Below are 19,739 nucleotides of genomic sequence, written 5' to 3'. Positions count from 1 at the left end.
CTTAAGTTGCAATGTGGAATGTGAAACCATAACAGTAAACTTTTCATACTCTTGTTACATGAAGACCCATTTGTTTATCTTGCCTCTGAATGGAATTTCTACCCATATATGACTTTATAATATCCTATATTGGTCATTTGGAAGATATTAGTTCACTGAGTTATGGAGATCTTCCAAATGTTGATCTCCTTTTCATTATACCAACTAAAAAAAATCACAATTGTTAACATTATCACTGATCTCATCAGAAAAGTCTTTAATTTTGGGGAAGCTCATAGCAGTAGATACAAGGTTTTCAAAATTCTAATTTTTACTTGAAAGCTTAAATTTGATTTTTGACAACAAATACTGTCAGTTGTTCTCCCTGAAGAGTCTCATATTGTTCATTTTCAAGAAAATGTTTACCAAATATCCATGTCTGAATAATCATAGCTTGTCTGTTAGTTATTCTTTAAGTAAAAATGATGTTCCATGATAAAAGCAGTTAGTTTAGCCCACAACTCAAATAACCCACCAATGATTTTTCCTTGATACAACCATACTTTGGTGTGCAGTCGAAGTGCTTTATGGGTATTTCCCATTCATCACATGTAATATTAAAAAGGACATGTAATCAAGGGTAGAGATGTGAGGATTTAAAGAGACAATGGAAAAAAAGCACCTAATATGCCCATTGGCACATAAGTACTGAAGTATGGTTTTTCTTGCTCTCCTGTTCTCATATGCTACTGTCCATTCTTTCCACCTTTCCTGTACTTCCTAAATTCCTAAAAGAGTAACAGTCTAAACTTAGTTTTCTTTTCTCACTTAATTCCTTGTAGCTTAATTTCTATCACTCTACTGACTCAACTCTTCTTAAAGCTAACCATGAATCATCAAATCCAAGGCCTTTTTCATAGTTCTTATAACTCCTGAAGCACCTGATACTGTAAACTGTTTGTGAATCTCTCCCCTTTTCTGGGTTCTGTGAATCACTTACTCTGGTCTTCCTACCCTTTTGACCATTTTCCTTGTGGAATCTTTTCTTCTATCTGCTCTGGTAAATAAAGGAATTTCTTAAGGTGGTACTCCTGAGCATTTTCTCTTAATTTTATTACTGTTGAACATGCTCATAGTTTAAAGCGTTACATAGTCCTACAAGCTTATTATTAAAGATATTAAACTTTATAAAAATTTTAAATTTACTTAAGTTAAATTTACTTAAGTTTAATTTTAAATTTAAATTTACTTAAGTTAAAATTTAAATTTATATTAAATTTATATTTAATATTTATATTAAATATAAATTTAAATTTAAATTTACTTAAGTTAAAAAACGTAACAACTTTCCAAAGATACAACTTACTTTCCAACGATCTAGCTCATTTAACTTTAGATACTTTTTTGTATAGCTCATTTAACTTTAGATACTTTTTTGTATAGCTACTAATTTACAATTAAATATTGTAATTACCAGAGTTACAGACAAAAGTACTTTTGAAGAGGGTGGACTTTGCCTGAATTTGCAAAGGGACAAGTAAAAGAAGGATAAAATATTAGACACAAAAATGACTAGGAGAAGATGTGGCAGGATAGAAAACTTGGAGATGATGCTGATAACTGGGAAGGTTGGGCAGAAACCAACAAAATGGCAAAAACTTTAAGATTAGTTGCTTTCATAAATTTTGCTGAAAAACTGACTCAAGATTAGAGAATTTATAAAGTTTTAGAATTAGAAAACTTATATAATGAAAGAAACCTTCTTTTAAACTCTTTAACTTCTGAATAAAAAATGGGGCCTTTTGTGTCTCTTGTCTCCTATGTCCTGTTCCTAAATACAGTTGGCCCTCTATAACTGAGGATTCTGGATATTCGGATTCAACCAACTGCAGATGGAAAATATTTGGGGAAAAAATCCAGAAAGTTCCAAAAAGAAAAACTTGAATTTGCTGTGCCCTGGCAACTATTTACATAGCCTTTACATTGCACTAGGCATTATAAGTAACCTAGAGATGACAAAGTATACAGGAGGATGTGCACAGCTTATATGCAAATACTACGCCATTTTATATAAGGGACTTGAGCATCCGTGGACTCTGGCATTGGCGGTGGTCCTGGAACCAATCTCCTGCAGATACCAAGGAAAGATTGTTAGTGACCAGTTGCAGAGTCTTTATCAGCTTATTGGAAATAGCTCTTCTTACCTAGCTGAATCTCATTAGCTATTCTAAGCCAAGGAAGAAGAGGACAAATAGAAAGTACCACAGTGTAATCAACTAGTGTTAATTATCACTCCATACATTTATTTATAGATATATGCCTCTATATTGTTTATAATTAATATATTTTACAATTAAAATTTACTAATGGTTTACTTTTTCAGGATAACTTTCAGCATACATGTTGTCTTATTGGTTACCTACCGAAGATCAAGACCTTGATTTTGCCATATATTTTCCATAATGCGAATAATCTGAAGTGTTAGCATATCTTGCCGTAAATCTGAAATTCAAAGAATATGTATACCAACACTTAATGCCACAAGCACAAATTTGAGTATCACTTCATCACAATGTTTTCAAACAGAAAATATACAGAACTATGTTTGCTCTTCAAAATAATCTGTAAGGAAGCAATAATCTTAGTCTTTAACCCATTTCTAAAGTATCTGCATAAACACATCTGTATAACAATGTAGGATAACGTGGCATGTATTTCACAAAAAAATTAAATTAAAATATTTAAATTACTTATTTTTCTGAATCCTTAAACTTGAACATGTTTATATTAAAATATTTGGATTAACAGAATTCAGCGCTGAAAGGTCATTTCCTAATGAAAACCCATCAACGATACATTTGTTTAGTATATAAAAATGTATTCCCCCACAGCCTGTTCTCCAAATAAATTAGGACCTTCTTTTATGATTCCTCAGCAGACTACACTTTTCCTTTGTACCAGGGTTGTAATTTTGTTTTTGTAGTTATTTGTTTAATGTCTCTTTTCCCTGCTAGACTGTAAACTCTATAAGAGGGCAGGGATTCTGTTTTGTGTATTCTTACAACTTCAGGGCCTAGCATGTCAAATATTTATGGAGTGAATGGATACACAGCTGAACAAAATGATTTTCAGGCCTTCTGATTCTAAACCTAGTACTTCTTTCCTTTTCAATAATTATAAATACATATTCTAAAGGTTAAGACATTTGCTTAATATTATATATTTTACCACATGCATATTCCTTAAATGGCTTTCAATAATCTTCAGGGTTCATAAATATCCTGTGTATAAAAATATAACTAAATTCATGCATCATAAGTCCATTAATATTCTTCCTTACCATCCCCATTTTTAAAGATGATCTCATTGTTCTGAAAGAGTAATTCTGACATGATGTCTGGGTTCTCCCAATTCAACCACAGTGGCCTTTTTGCAGAGGACATAATTCGACACTCTTCAAGCCTTTAAAATAGTTGAAAAATTTACTAGGCACCTTAGCTTTGTTATTCTTTGTAGCCTCAATTTATTTTAAAATATATATACTATACAGCTTTTTGAAGTGTTATAACAATTTTAAACTTTCTCCTCAGTTTTATTTATGAATTAATTTCTGAGGTAGTATAAAGAAAAAATACATATTAAGCTTAAAAATTTCTTATAAATGGAATATGAATTTTCCACAAATATAGGGACATCTCATTTGTTTTACAGCTATTACATTCCATTTCTTATCCAATGATACCAGAAATTCTGGCCATAAAAAGTTTTAAATTCTATTATTAAAGTAGTAAAAACTCATTCTGAATAAATGCAGGTCTGAACTTAAGAAAATTTTACTACTCTTATTTTGCAGGGTAGGAAAAGGAGAGAGACAAGCATATATTATTGAACACAATGACATTCTGACTTTTTCAAGACGTTCTCCAGAGAAAGTACTTGTTTAAATGTATCAATAAAACTTCCAATAAAGTACCTTACCTGAGATTTCCCAGCTGATGAGCAGGGTTTAGAGGCGACAGAAAGCCCTGTAGAGCATCCATGAAATCTGGTCGCCGCATTTGCTCAACTAAAAATTTCATCTGTACCTGATAAATGAGCATAATCATGGTTAGAAGTTGATTTGATAAAGGTAAAACTAATTGCTAATCTCTTTTATACACTGGAACCTCATTATTGTGTAGTCTTTGAATCCATATCCTGGATTGGCTGCATTCTAATTAGAAGGGTTTCTATAACACAGAGCTGCACAACTCAGACAGAGAGGTGAGAGTGACAGTACTGTGCACTTTCCTGTGACAAAAGCTCTGCATGCTGACCGAGGCAGTGTTCTGGCTCTAGAGCAGGGCTTGGTCAACTATGGCTTGTAAGTCAGTTGCCAGTTTTTGTAAGTCAAATTGCCTTAGAATATAGTCATGCCCATTCACTTAGATATTGGTGCTTTCACACTAGAATAGCAGAGCTGAGTAGTTACAACAAACTGCATGGCCTACCAAGTCTAAAATATTTACTATCTAGCTTTTTAAGAAAAAGTTTGCTGACCTTTGTTCTAGAGGAAAAACTGTGGAGATATCACATTAGCTTAATAACCTTACTTTTAAGCTTTGCAGAAAACACCACATTCTCTGTTCAATAAAAAAGGTCTAGTGAGTCTAAAAGAAATTGTTGGGAAAAGTCTCATTCTATACTCAAGGTTCTAGTACATAAGTGGAAAGAAACATCCTTTTTTAATCACTTTTTTAATCCACTGTATCACAGCCAATCTGTGATATGAAAACTTCACTTTAGAAGAAATGCTTATATTTACAAATTTAACTAATATCTAATTTCTTTTTTCTTACCTTAGTTACAATATAATAAATTTTATTATTTCAAAGCAGTCTAATTTCTTCTTGCTCACAATTCCAGCAGCAGAAACAATACAATTATTTTCTAATAACCTGTATTTGAACTTACATACCACAATTTCAATAAAATCAACTCAGTCACATACTGTATGACATTTAGATTAACACAGTAACTTTCTTTTAAAGTTGTTTTTTTCTTCAAGCAACATTAATGAAAATGTTGAAAAAATGTATTCAGTACTACTAATTTACATTGTCTGTCCTTTGGGGACTCACTAATAAACTGGGATTTTCTTTTTTCATTTCACTAGAGGTGAGGAATGATCTCACTTTTTACTGTAGGGTGTGTTGGACTGAATAAAGGATAAGGAGTAGGAAAAGGTCATGAAAACCTTTACATTTCATGTTCCTCAGGTACACTAAGCAAGACTGCAGGTGACTCAAGTGTGTGATATATTTACTGTGTGACTAAGAGTCCATTTTAAACTTAGAAATATAGAAACTAATTTCTTTCCACTCATTTTCAGGGTCATTATTAAAAGAAAAGAAATGACACAGAGTAAGGAAAAATCATTTTTAAGACTTAGGGCTGGGACTTCCCTGGTAGCGCAGTGGTTAAGAATCTGCCTGCCAATGCAAGGGTCACAGGTTTGAGCCCTGGTCCAGAAAGATCCCACATGCCACAGTAAAACTAAGCCCATGTGCCACGACCACTGAGCCTGCGTGCCTAGAACCCATGCTTCGCAGCAAGAGAAGCCACAGCAATGAGAAGCCCACACACCACAACGAAGAGTAGCCCCTGCTCGCCACAACTAGAGAAAGCCCGTGCACAGCAACGAAGACCCAACACAGCCAAAAAAAAGACTTAGGGCTAAACAACAAGGTCCTAATGTATAGCACGGGAACTATATTCAATATCCTGTGATAAACCATAATGGAAAAGAATATAAAAAAAGAATATATATATGTATATAACTGAGTCACTTTGCTATACAGCAGAGATTAGCACAATATTGTAAATCAACTATACTTCAATAAAAAAAATAAAAAAAAGACTTAGGGCTATATAAAAGAGAAATGAAGGGAAAGAGGAGGGAACTAACATTTACTGGGCACCTCCCATGTTCTAGGGACTATGAGAGGTGCTTTGCATATCTTGTATGATTTAATTCTCACATCAACCCTATGAGGAAAGTATTATTCCCATTTTACAGATGAGGAAAATGAATCTCAAGAGACTAAATAATGTGTCTAACATTACATTGCTTGGATCCAAATCTTAATCTGCCTAATTCTAAGGCCCTGCATATATACTGGGCATATATACTGGGCTCTCATATACTGGGCTCATATATACCGGGCTCTCAAATAACCCTGCCCCACTGCAATGAAGGAGTCTGAAAAACAAACTGAAGAGTCACATACCTTTTGTGTTTCATCCTTCTTCTCCTGTTTGAGAATGTCAGTTAAGTTAATGAGCTTTTCCATAGCCTCAACCTGCCTATTCAGGTGCTTCAAATACATCCCACATGCACGGCAATAGGACTCCAAAAGCAGGCCAAACCTCTGACTAACTGTTTTATTGTGCATCTCAGATCTAAAAGGTCAGTGGGGGAGAGAGAGAGAGAGAGAGAGAGAGAGAGAGATTTTAATGAGTATACACAATACCTTTTTTAAGAAACCCATTTTCTAAATTCAAAAAATGTTATAATCATGTAACTAATACTAACTAATACAATCATACTAACGAATGACAGGTTTTAAATCATTTAAAACCTATCATTTAGAAGCAAAACAATTAAGAGTTTCAGGTAGTTCCTGGAAATATAAATTTTAAAAAAACTAGATTTTAGGTTTATTTCAACTACTTTTCATTTACTAATCTTAGCACAAAATACATAAACATGAAAAAAGGAAATTAGGCACAAAAATAATACAATGAATAGAGAGGGAGTGAAGAGCTCAGTGAACACTATTTGACTCTTCTGGCATACATGTCCCTTTTCTGTACTGTGTCTGAATTTAAGTTATTCTTAAATTTATTTTATTTATTTATTTTTGGCTGCATTGGGTCTTTGTTGCTGTGCACAGGCTTTCTCTAGTTGTGGAGAGCGGGGGCTACTCTTCATTGCAGTAGGCATGCTTCTTGTTGAGGTGGCTTCTCTTGTTGCAGAGCACGGGCTCTAGACGCATGGGTTTCAGTAGTTGTGGCACGAGAGCTCAGTAGTTGTGGCATGAGGACTCAGCAGTTGTGGCACGAGGGCTCTCGGGCTCTAGAGCGCAGGCTCAGTAGTTGTGGCACACGGGCTTAGTTGCTGCATGGCATGTGGGATCTTCCCGGAGCAGGGATCGAACTGGTGTCCCCTGCATTGGCAGGTGGATTCTTAATCACTGTGCCACCAGGGAAGTCCCTGAATTTAAGTTATTTTAAACCTAGTTTCTAGATTCCATTTTAAATTTATTTTAACATTTAAAAAATCATGTTAATTACAAATCTGTTTCTAAATTTATAAAAAAGTGCATGGTTTATGACCTCTCACTTTGTGTATCAGATATAGCATATTCTGCAAAATATTTTTTATTCTTAATTAGCTTATTTTCTAGTAAGAAACTTGGGATATTTGTCATTATTGTTCTGAATTCCAAGGCAAGATTTTTTGGGGGTGGGGGGATATCTTAATCCACACATATGGTGAAATCAATTGCAACATTAATCTGGACCTAGCAAATTTTACTTTGCTTAAAGTAGAATCAAAATCTTTAAAAATATTTCAGCTCTCATTCTTGTATAAAATTTAGTTTTAATTTTACTGCTTACTTAATGTTAAAGAGAAAAGGCTGAGGGAAGTTCATCACTGGTACAATATACTTTCAGTATGGAAAACTCTTCTAGACAAACAAAAACAACAGTATATAAGTAATACATATTTATACATCAACTGAGAATACAAGTAATATATATATATATAAAGAATTAAATGGGAAAATAATTTGACTTACTTTAAATGCCAAAAGAAAAAGTGCCCAATCCTTTGATTAGTCAATGCTTTTTTGAGTAAAAACCTCACAAGTAGGTTATCCAAATACTGTTCATATTTTAGGACCTATGTGATTAAAAACAAACAAACAAAAATAAAAACAACTCTACATCAATCAAGGTCAGTTTCTGCATGGTTGGATTTAAAGAAAAATTTTTTAGGAAGAAAACAGATACTACTGGTAATAAAACTGACTTTTAAAAATGCATAAACCCAGCTAATACAGTAGGTGTTGGAAGGTGCATGGATTTAGAATACATTATTTTTCTATTTTACCTGTACTAGCTGAATTAGGTACTGAGAAAGTTTGTCATCTGTTAAATATTTTTCTAAGCATCGAACAGCAAAACCTCGAACCATAGGATCTGGGTAATTGCAGTCCAGAAGCTCCATAGCCTGTTCAGGTTTGATTGGAGGCCAATCTTTTACCAAGCAGTACATCTGTGTATGAGTGAGATAATAGATCATATTTAAAAACCAAAGATAGTTGTGAATGAACCCTCTTAAGACATTGTCTTAATTTCTTATTTTAAAATTAGATAAAAGCCCCCCTTATGAATTCAGTGCTTAAAATGTTTAGTTCTAATTAATTTTATCAGTGGAAGTTATGTAAACAGTATTTTTCTCTACTATACAGATCTTCCTCGACTTACAATGGGCTTATGTCTTGATAAGCCTATCATAAGTTGTAAATATTTCAAGTCAAAAATGCACTTAATACACATAATCTACTGAACATCATAGCTTAGCCCAGACTACTTTAAACATGCTCAGAACACTTACTTTAGCCCACAGCTGGGCAAAATCATTTAACACAAAGCCTATTTTATAATAAAGTGTTGAATATCCCATGCAATTTGTTGAACACTGTACTGAAAGTGAAAAGGAGAATGGCTGTATGGGTACAGAATAGTTGTAAGGATACTGGTTGTTTACCCTCATGATCATCCGGCTGACTGGGAGCTCTGGCTCGCTACTGCTGCCCAGTATCAGGAGAGACTATTTTACCACATATTGCTAGCCTGAGAAAAGATCAAAATTCGAAATTTGAAGTATAGTTTCTACTGAATGCATCTCACTTTCTCACCATTGTAAAGTAATAATATCTTAAGGTGAACCATGGTAAGTCGAGGACCATCTGTATTATCATTATTAATTAATTTAAAACATAGTCTATTTCATTTCTTATACTTATGCAGACTTTCTGAGAAAAAACAATTTGAATGACACACCATATTTGTGCAACAGTTATTCAGTAATCTCAAACATGCATTTACCTGAGCTACTTCATCTCTAGAATTCCATTTAACAGACAGAAGCAATTTGGGTAGAATTTCAGGGATAGTTACACAATAGTGTCTGTGTGGAAAAGACAAAACAAAACAAAACAAACATTCTTACATGTTATTCAAAAGGCCTAGATGTCTAAATTTGTGACTATGCAATCTTTAAGAAGTTCCAAACACTTTTAAAACTTCTTACCATTACTAGCCTTCTTTAAAATCAAAACAAACCTGTGTTTAACACTATAGCTGCACATATATGTACATAGATACAGTTATAATGGCATGGAAGACTAAAGGAAAACCCAAATGGAGGACAGGTATTTAGGGAAAATTATGAATTTATGTTATAACACTATATAGCCCCTATTATTCATCTACTTATTCGGCATGAACCATGAGAAGAGTTACCACTTCTACTGTGGTCACTGGACAAAATTTATGTTTAAATGAACTTTCTGCAGAAATGCACTGCAACTGCCTTATTTAAATAAACCAGGGTACACTTACCAAGTTGCAGGATAATTTCTTCAGAAGTGAAAATAAGTATTACTTTAAGGAAGTGTAAGAAAAATGGAAGGAACTCCTAAAAATGAAAATATCTAGACCAATTAAATCACAACTAAATTGATCTAAAACTAAGGATTCAGAATTTTAAAAAAGCCTTCAATCTGCAAGGTTATTACCAATGCAGCATGATTTTCTAGAAATACTGATCGATACCCACAGTTCAAAAAAGGATAATGTTTGTAATTAAAAATCATGTAAATTATGCTTTATTTACTCTAATAGGTAATGGCAGAAGCATGGCAAGATCAGCCAAAGTCAGTTCTTTCTTCTGAAATAGAAGGAACAGAGACTCTATCTTAACACTTACCTGTGGCTCCACAGAAAATCCTTCTCTTGCTCAGTGATTTCAGATAGAGGATCTCGTGTACAAATTGCTCGGAGCTGTTCTTTATCATTTTCTCTTAATTCATTGTCTCTAGCTAGTCTGTTACTCTGTAAAATAAAGTAATATCTTATATAATTTTCTTTGCCATACCCCCCCTCGATTCATGAGTGATCTGCAAAAAAAGAAAATTAATTTTCAATAAACTTTACATTGCTTATTAACTGTTAAAAAACAGTTTATTCTCATTGCAAGACTTTATTTTCAGGGATGGGGAGAACAAACTTCAGACAGTTATTTGTGGAACAAATCCAATAATTTACTTGGTTAACATTACCACCAACCAAAGAACAGTTAAGTGCCAAAATCAATCAGGGATAAGGCTAGATTTGGATACTAGGGGGTGGTAGTGAACAATTTACTTCTCTTCCTGATGAGGACCCTTCCTAGTATCCTATTAACTAATCTGCTAATGTTTCTGGAATAAGACAGAAAATTAAAAAGTAAAATAATAAAATAAAAATATAAATTCTTTCATAATCCTTCCCTGAAAATATCCTTATAATCACTTGCAAGGCTTTCTAATTTTAAAAGTAAAAATAAGGGAAAAAAGGAGAAAAAAAAAACATCCACATTAAAACACTGCACATTGAATGTTTGGAAACGAAAAAGAAAATACCATAACTTTTGGTGTAATTCCAATATTCCAGGTAATGTATTTATTCCCTTTAAATACAAATTTATTAACCGCATAGTGAATAATTATGAATGCATATTAATGTATCATGCAAAACACACACCCCTTAGGATGAGTTACACATATTCCGATTGGCTAAAAATGAAAGCAGACATCCATGCTACTTGGTTTTTATACATTTAAATATTGTTAATTTATCCAACAGCATAAAGAAATATTACTGGCACATATTCACTCAACAAATCTTTATTAATACATGTACTGTGAACCTTGTCCTGTTCTTACTGTTGGGCTCAGAAAATAGTAAAACACCCTGTATTAACAGAGCCTCTATTACAGTGGGAAATTAAATGAACAAATAAAAATACTGGAGTAGATATAGATAAGATACTCTGGGTGTTGTGACAGAGAAGGACTGAGTGGCTACTTTAGACTGGGTGTTCAGGAATGGCCTTTGAGAAGGTAATATTAATTTGTGATCCAAATGACAAGAACGAACCATCCACACTAAGACCAGGGAAAGACTACTGCAGATGAAGGAAACAGTGAAAGTGCCCCAAGGAAAGAATGAGTTTGGTGTGAAGGAGGAACAGGAAGAAGACCAGGGCGTCTGAAGTCCAGTAGATGTGGGAGAGGAGTGACAGGAGGTCATGTTCAGAGAATGTAAAATTTGCAGGTCAGGGTAAAAGGTCTGGATTTTACTTTTAGCAAAGCTATTTCAAGGATGAATACTATTACTTGATTTACCTTTTATAAATATTATTCTGGTTGCTTTGGGGAAAGCAGGAGACCAGTTAGGAGGCTACTGCAATAGTCCAGGTAAGAGAATACTTAACCCTCAACTCATCAGAAAAAGTAGTCATTAAAACTTATCATCTGGGTTCCAATGGACTCTTAGTTCTTTTACTTACTGATTTTTGTTTATATTTTTAATACAAAATAATTTAAAGAAGAATAAAGTGATGGTGAAAAACAATTTTATTAGACATCCTAATAAGAATATAAACACAGTAAAACCAAATTTATAATCCAAAATGGGCAACATACGTTGAATGCAACAAACTTGCTCATCAACTGTCATGTGTGAGCCTGAATATATCCATCTTGTGAATACTGATTCCAGATTTCAAATACATATCTAATAACTTCTAGTTTATCATTACTTCTGGTATTTCTTCTCACATTTGCATTGTCAAAATACTTTTGAAAACTTTGATGACTCATAATTTTATTGAAGAAAGGACAACCATCTTCTTTGCTTCATAACTGCAAAACATTTCTATTTTTTGTACTTACAGATATCAGAATAATCAATCCAAGGATTTAAAAAATTTCTACATCACCTTTTTCCTTCCAGTCATTTTTATACATAACTGCCTGCAGCATTTATCTACTTACTAAGTAAATTCTGATGCACAACATCATAAAAGATGGAAAGAATACTGCAAAAGATGAAGTGTGGGCTGGGTTCTTGCTAAGAAATACTGTGTGATAAAGTCATTCCTGCAGAATGACTAACTGATGTTAGTCATTTTTTGTCCTTGGAGATATACTGTTCACTCATCGTTTCCTGAGTTTGAGAAAAATTCATCTAGGATATTGTCATCTGATATTTCACTTACATGAACAATTTTAACATCATCATTCAAGCCTGGAATAGTGTGGTTCTCAACTGGGGTGATTCTGTCTCCTCTAAGAGGAACCTTTGATACTGTTTGGACACATTTTTGATCATCACAGCTTGTGGCGGTGGTGGTGCTGGCATCTAGAGGGTGGAGGCCAGGGACGCTGCTAAACATCCTGTAATGCACACAACAGGCCCTACAACAAAGGAGTTTTTGGCCCCAAATGTCAGCAATGTCAAGGCTGAGAAACTTTGCTTTAAAGTGCTATTATCTGTCTCTTTGTATTCATACTCTGATTTGCTAATAATTATGAAATATTTTCCTCTGTCAATTTTCTTCTCTTTGGCATTATCAGTGGAAAGGGAAAAATTCTGAATTATTAACAGTATTCAATTAAAGCCTAAAAAATAACAGCAACAAAACACTACAAAGATGGTGTTTGTAGACTTCTTTATACATCTGGAAAGATGATGCAAAACGCTGGGCTATGCAATAAGAAGACTGAAGGATGATGTACTAGTGATGATTTATCTCACTACTGTATCATCCTTCTAGGCTATTTTATCCTTTTATATTTTTATATTATTTTAGTCTTTTTTTTAGCATAGTTGGAATTAATGAATAATGATGAAATAGTAAAATGTTTTAAGATATTGGAAAACTAAGATCCTATTATTGTTTCTAAGAGTTATAAAAGTTTTCAATAGATCCAAAGGTAACTGAAAGATAGAGTCAGTTTTATTCTATTATAAAAATAAACAAGGACTTCCCTGGTGGTGCAGTGGTTATGAATCTGCCTGCCAATGCAGGGGACACGGGTTCGAGCCCTGGTCTGGGAGGATCCCACATGCCGTGGAGCAACTAAGCCTGTGTGCCACAACTACTGAGCCCGCATGCCACATCTACTGAAACCCACGTGCCTAGAGCCCGTGCTCCACAAGAGAAGCCACTGCAATGAGAAGCCCACGCACCGCAATGAAGAGTAGCCCCCGCTCACCGCAACTAGAGAAAGCCAGCACGCAGCAACAAAGACCCAACGCAGCCTAAATATAAATAAAATTAAAAAAAACAAAAACAATGGATAAGGGTTCCAATTTCTCCACATCCTCACCAACACTTGTTATTAAAAAAAAAAAAAGTTTTTCATTTTTCTTTTTGAAATAAAAAAAATTCTTCTAAGGAAGAAAAAGTCATAAAGTATCAATCCTTACAGAGTTAGAACTGCTCAAAAAGGAAACTCAAAAGCTAAAATTGGCTCCAACAAGCCCTGATGGCAAACTGAGTTCAATGGCTGAATGTATGAATAAAATAGGAAATAAATGAGTTTCCAAGTATGTGACTTGACTCTTGTAATTCAGTTAGTTTAAAGGTATAAATAATTGGATAGGGTTATGGACATTTTATGGAAATGCTCATCAGTATTTTACCCCCAATTTCAAAAGTAAGGAATTCCTGTCTAGTTAGAATGGTTAAGAGTAAAAGACAATACTAATTAAACAGTGACACTGGATAACTTATTTAAACTCCTTAAGCCTTTTCCTTACTGGTAAAATACGAATTATAATAGCACCTACCCTCATAGAGACTGCTTTTAAGATTAAATGAGGTAATACGTGAAAAGTAATTGGTATGGCATTTGGTATATGGTAAGCACTTAATAAATGTTAGGTATATTCAAAGAATTAAACTTACAGAGTAGGGTTTTTCAAGAAAGAGAATCCCTTTTTAACGTCAAAAAAGCTAATTGTTCCTTCCGTAAATGACAGAATTCAGTAATGATTTTAAATTAATTTCTACTTAACAAAATATCTTCTACATAGTTCTGAAAGTACACAAGCAGGAAGATTATTATTACTATTATTATTATTCTGTTTACAAAAGGGATTGGTAAACTCCTTACTGAGAATACAACTAATAAAGTTAAACTAATAAAGTTCCTAAGCATAGAATTCCAGGCTACCCCAGGGTGCTACTATTACTGTTACTGGGGGTAGGCCTATCTCAAGACCCACATTCATTGAATGGTCTATCTATAACCTTTAATTAGGCCAAAGAAAATGGTGATAAATTAGAAAACTGGGGAAAGAGACAGCAAAGAACAAAAATACCTCTTCTCTCAGTACTGACACTTTTGCCCTTGAGAAATAAGGGAGAGTTTATGATCTTATTTATTTTTTTAACATCTTTATTGGAGTAGCATTGCTTTACAATGGTGTGTTAGTTTCTGCTGTATAACAAAGTGAATCAGCTATACATAAACATATATCCCCATATCTCCTCCCTCTTGTGTCTCCCTCCCACCCTCCCTATCCCAGCCCTCTAGGTGGACACAAAGCACCGAGGAGAGTTTATGATCTTTGAACGCAGTTATACTGCGGTTCAAAAGTTACAGCCAAGATCAGACAAATAGATCAATATTTAAACTCCATTTTATATATATTCTTTTCTAGCATGTCTGGACTATACTGGTATGCTATTTCCTCTGCTCCCTTGCTCAACTAACAACATACTTATACCTTGATTTCAAGTTCAAGGTTATTATCCCAGAGAGGTCTTTCCTGAACCCAAAATACATTAGCCTTTCTCCCCAAAGTCCTATGTTAGTCATTCTTGACATACTATTGTTTCCTTCATGGCACTCACCATGATTTATGATCTTATATTTCTGCTTTTACCAGTTTCAGGCCTATTTTCACCATTAGACTGTATAATCAGTGGAGGTCTCTTTAGGTCACAACTTTATTACCTGGTACCTATCGTATAATAAATATATACATATAGTCAGTATTCAATAAATATTTGTCAAATGAGGCAGGCTAAACTAAGAAATGGCAGAGCTGCAGTAAAAATATTAGCATACAGTATTTTATTTTATTGCAATACTGTTCTAGAGCCTGAAGTATCTATTTGAGTGTGACTAAAACACATGAAACCTTCTCTATACAAAGAGTAACAGTATGTAGCCAAAAGCACTGATTATGACTGATACTTAAGGAAGACTCAGTGATTTGCCTTACCAGTCCTGCATGGGAATAACTAAATCCTGCTTCTCGGGATACAGACCAATTGGCATGCTCTTCAATCACTGACATATCTGGAAACTTTACCACACTGCTGAACCAGTCAAACTCCAACTCTAAACATGGAGTTTCCTAAGAGATGGAATAAAAGTTATTATACATATTACATTTGACTGTCACACACACAAAAAAGAAAAAAAATCTTATTTATGATAATAAAAAGCTTACTTTATTTGGATTTGATCCAGTAACACCAATAGGGTTCAGCAAATCTTCTAGTCCATGAGGTACTGGCCAAAGATTCAAAGCCATTTTTCCAGATACTAGAGTATCTGTGTAATCAAACAAGTTTATATTTCCCCAGGCCAATGGACAATGTTCCTTAACAAAACAGAAAAATGTTCACTACTCTGTAGATTAAATTATAAAATGCATTTCAAAATATTGATACTCTTCTTTCCCAGAAAGGAGAAATCAACAACTGTCTTTTTCATGGTATCTATTAACAAGTCACATTAATTTTTTCAAAGTATAAATAGTTTCTTTCCTTTTTCCCATTTGAAATTACATGTATTTTTTAATTATAAATAGGAACTATGAACCAAAGCAAGCAAGACAGATATTTGTATGTAGTCACTCTGCAAGTTTAAAAATTTTATCAGTATGAACTCAGGACATATTCATCATAAAATAAATTCTGGAAGCTCTATCAAGCTATTCTTCTTTAAATAAATATATTATTTTAAAATGCTTATTAATTTTTTAAACAAAGAAAAAATAATATCCATTTCTTGAAAAAGTTCAATCAGCAGTATAATTAGGAGTTTTTAGAGGTGAATGATTGTTCCTTTTGAAATACTTTACCTCTTTAGCACCCTTTCGGCCTTTAACAGAACAAATAGAAAGGCAAAGTCGAGCAGCACGAGGAAGATCAGGAATGTATATATCGTAATTCAGCCATTCATTCCACCTATGAAAAATTAAGAAAAAAATAATTTACCAAAAAAGACTTTATCTAGAGTATATAAATGACCCCTACAAATCATCAAGAAAAAGATAAATCAAATGAAAACCAAGCCAGAGATTGACTGGAACAAAGACTTCACAAGGTCATATTTAAATGGCTAATACACATGAAAAAGTAGCCAATATCAGGACTTCCCTGGTGGTCCAGTGGTAAAGAATCTGCCTTACAATGCGGGGGACGTGGGTTTGAACCCTGGTCAGGGAACTAAGATCCCACATGCCGCAGGGCAACTAAGCCCGCAGCCACAACTACTGAGCTCACGTGCCCTGAAGCCTGCGCGCCACAACTAGAGAAGAGAAAACCCTCACGACACAACTAGAGAGAAGCCTGTGCGCTACAACTAAGACCTGCAGCCAAAAATAAGTAAGTAAATAAATAAATGTTTTAAAAAAAGTAGTCAATATGTCATTCAAAAAATGCAAAATAAAAGATATCACTATAAAAAAGAATGGCTAAAACTATAAAGACTGATGATACTAAGGGGTGGTAAGGAGGTGCAGTAACAGGAAATCTCATACATGCTAGGGGAGGTGTAATTTGTACAACCAATTTGGAAAGCATAATCGATTAAAACTGAACCATGACTCAGCTCCACCTCTAGGTATAAAACCACAGAAATGTATGCATTTTTGCACAGAATGTTAATAGAATTATTTACAGTATCCCCAAACTTCAAAAAAATTCAAATGACCAACAGTAGAATAAATGGTAGTATATTCATATAATATATATGCCATATATAATGGCACACTATATATCAACAGAAATGAACACCAGTTATTTACAATATGGATGAAATATTACAAACATAATATTGAGTGAAAGAAGCTAGACACAAAAGAATATCTACTCCTTCAGTCCATTTATATAAAATTCAGGAACAACCAAAACTAACCAATAGTGTTAGAAATCAAGATAGTAGTTATCTTTGGGGAGGAGAGAAGATTAATGGATTGGGAAGTAGTGTGAGGAGGGGTTTTTGGAATGCTGGTAAATGTTCTAATTCTTGACCAGCACAGTGGCTATATAGGTATTCTCACCTTGTGATAATTCACTGAACTGTGCAATTATGATTTATGCATTTGTGCTATATTTCAGTAAAAATAAAAAACAAATTAGCTTATAGAAGAGGCAAAGAGAAAAGGGAAACTAAGTAAGATAAAATTAGATTTCCTGTTATGATTAAAATTATATTTAATTACTTTTATATATGATGTAGTTTCATCCAGAAGAGCCCATTAATTTAAATAAGTCAGTATGTAAATAAAATAAAGGATACGTAAGGAGAAAGTATGTAAATTTTAGAGTAACTAACTACTTCACAAGAGGTAATAAAACTTGACATTCATAATAAGGAAAGCATAAGAAGCTACTACAACAAGTGATGATAAAAATTATTCAAATTTTTATGATAAATTCCCTTCAATTTATTGGATGTTACATGCGAAATTATGTCTATATTTGGTAAACATACTGGTAAAGAGCGAAGTATAATAAGTAGTAGTTTGTTTTTTTTTTTAATTAAAATCATTATAGTAATGGCTAAAAGCTTGGACTCAGAAGTCAGACTACCTGGAGTAAAGTCTTGTTTCTACTATTTTACTATATGTGTAACCCTCACTTTGTGTAACCCTCGCTTTGTCTGTTTTTTCATGTGTGAAATGGGACTAATAATATTACCTACTCTCAGAGAGTTGTTTTGAAGATTAAATGAGATAACATAAGTAAAGCACTTAGAACAGTAACTGGTCCATGTTAAAAGCTCAAGTGCTAGATATTAACTTTGAAAACTTTTCAAATGGCTTCTTTATAATTCTGTTCTGTTTTCTGATTATAAATAAAACAAGACTTAATTAACAAAACAGTATAAGAATTCTACTTTTAATTAGTCAGACTAAGTTATAAAACCATCAGTAAAATAAGTTCTATTTATTCTAGTATCTTTGCTTGAGTGTGGTCAAAGATAAAAAGAAATATGTTGTCCTTTTATACAGAGAAGACATTTAAAATGCGGGAACTTAGCTAGAAGGAAATCGAAAGGGAAAGGAGACAACAAATGCAGGGAAAAGAAATACTGTGAGATTTGATAAGTCCAGAGTAATTCAAGAAAAATTAGAAGATGTATCTCAAATGTACCTAGTACTTTTTACTACTCTGAAATTTTTAGAATTGCTCATAATTAGTGAGAAATTTTCTACACACTTTCTAAGAGAACTGTGTCTTATTAATGTATTTCAGTATTATGTTAACCGAATAAAGCATGCTCCTTTCACACACACACCCCACCCATACCCAATTAGGTTCTTTATTTTGGCAATGGTTTTATATATATATTTCAAATTGATTTTGACATTGGGAGATAACTGGTAACATTTATAAGAAATTTATTTAGTATATAGAAAGAACAGATTTAGAACAATCACTTAATCTCAGTAAGAATTTTAAAGATTCTTTCTAATAACTTAATACACTTTTACCTCTGATCTTTTCTGTAAATGCAGAAAAGTTTTAAAATTTTTTTTTTGATTTTTGATTTTTTGATTTTTTTTTCATTTTAACATCTTTATTGGAGTATAATTGCTTTACAATGGTATGTTAGTTTCAGCTTCACAACAAAATGAATCAGTTATATATATACATATGTTCCCATATCTCTTCCCACTTGCGTCTCCCTCCCTCCCACCCTCCCTATCCCACCCCTCCAGGCAGTCACAAAGCACCGAGCTGATCTCCCTGTACTATGCGGCTGCTTCCCACTAGCTATCTACCTTACGTTTGGTAGTGTATATGTGTCCATGCCTCTCTCTCGCTTTGTCACAGTTTACCCTTCCCCATCCCCATATCCTCAAGTCCGTTCTCTAGTAAGTCTGTCTTTATTCCTGTTTCACCCCTAGGTTCTTCATGACATTTTTTTTTCTTAAATTCCATATATATGTGTTAGCATACGGTATTTGTCTCTCTCTTTCTGACTTACTTCACTCTGTATGACAGACTCTAGGTCTATCCACCTCATTACAAATAGCTCAATTTCGTTTCTTTTTATGGCTGAGTAATATTCCATTGTATATATGTGCCACATCTTCTTTATCCATTCATCCGATGATGGACACTTAGGTTGTTTCCATCTCCAGGCTATTGTAAATAGAGCTGCAATGAACATTTTGGTACATGACTCTTTTTGAATTATGGTTTTCTCAGGGTATATGCCCAGTAGTGGGATTGCTGGGTCATATGGTAGTTCTATTTGTAGTTTTTTAAGGAACCTCCATACTGTTCTATATAGCGGCTGTACCAACTCACATTCCCACCAGCAGTGCAAGAGTGTTCCCTTTTC

The 19,739-nt window shown here is 33.7% G+C and overlaps 1 protein-coding gene across 2 annotated transcripts in view; it reads right to left on the bottom strand.

Moving 5' to 3' along the window:
• The window catches only part of PIK3CA (phosphatidylinositol-4,5-bisphosphate 3-kinase catalytic subunit alpha), a 106,235-nt gene that overhangs the window by 4,024 nt on the left and 82,472 nt on the right, over positions 1–19,739 (bottom strand). The window contains exons 7-18 of one of the 2 annotated variants that reach the window (XR_004483628.2): positions 16,243–16,348; positions 15,607–15,759; positions 15,376–15,510; positions 10,022–10,146; positions 9,139–9,220; positions 8,138–8,302; positions 7,824–7,927; positions 6,249–6,420; positions 3,958–4,064; positions 3,320–3,441; positions 2,403–2,481; positions 1,454–2,107 (exon numbers count right to left, since the gene is read on the bottom strand). Coding sequence is in view for 1 of the 2 variants with exons in the window: in XM_004270521.4 (XP_004270569.1) it covers positions 2,403–2,481; positions 3,320–3,441; positions 3,958–4,064; positions 6,249–6,420; positions 7,824–7,927; positions 8,138–8,302; positions 9,139–9,220; positions 10,022–10,146; positions 15,376–15,510; positions 15,607–15,759; positions 16,243–16,348 (1,350 nt within the window). In the remaining variant the exon portion in view is untranslated. The remainder of the gene's footprint in view (positions 1–1,453; positions 2,108–2,402; positions 2,482–3,319; positions 3,442–3,957; positions 4,065–6,248; positions 6,421–7,823; positions 7,928–8,137; positions 8,303–9,138; positions 9,221–10,021; positions 10,147–15,375; positions 15,511–15,606; positions 15,760–16,242; positions 16,349–19,739) is intronic. The other variant, XM_004270521.4, reaches the window with a different exon arrangement.

This window comes from Orcinus orca, chromosome 5, assembly GCF_937001465.1.
Source record: "Orcinus orca chromosome 5, mOrcOrc1.1, whole genome shotgun sequence".
In the NCBI taxonomy this organism is placed as follows: domain Eukaryota; kingdom Metazoa; phylum Chordata; class Mammalia; order Artiodactyla; family Delphinidae; genus Orcinus; species Orcinus orca.
The sequence above is the reverse complement of the archived record's forward strand: the minus strand, read 5'-3'. Positions and strand labels throughout refer to the sequence as shown.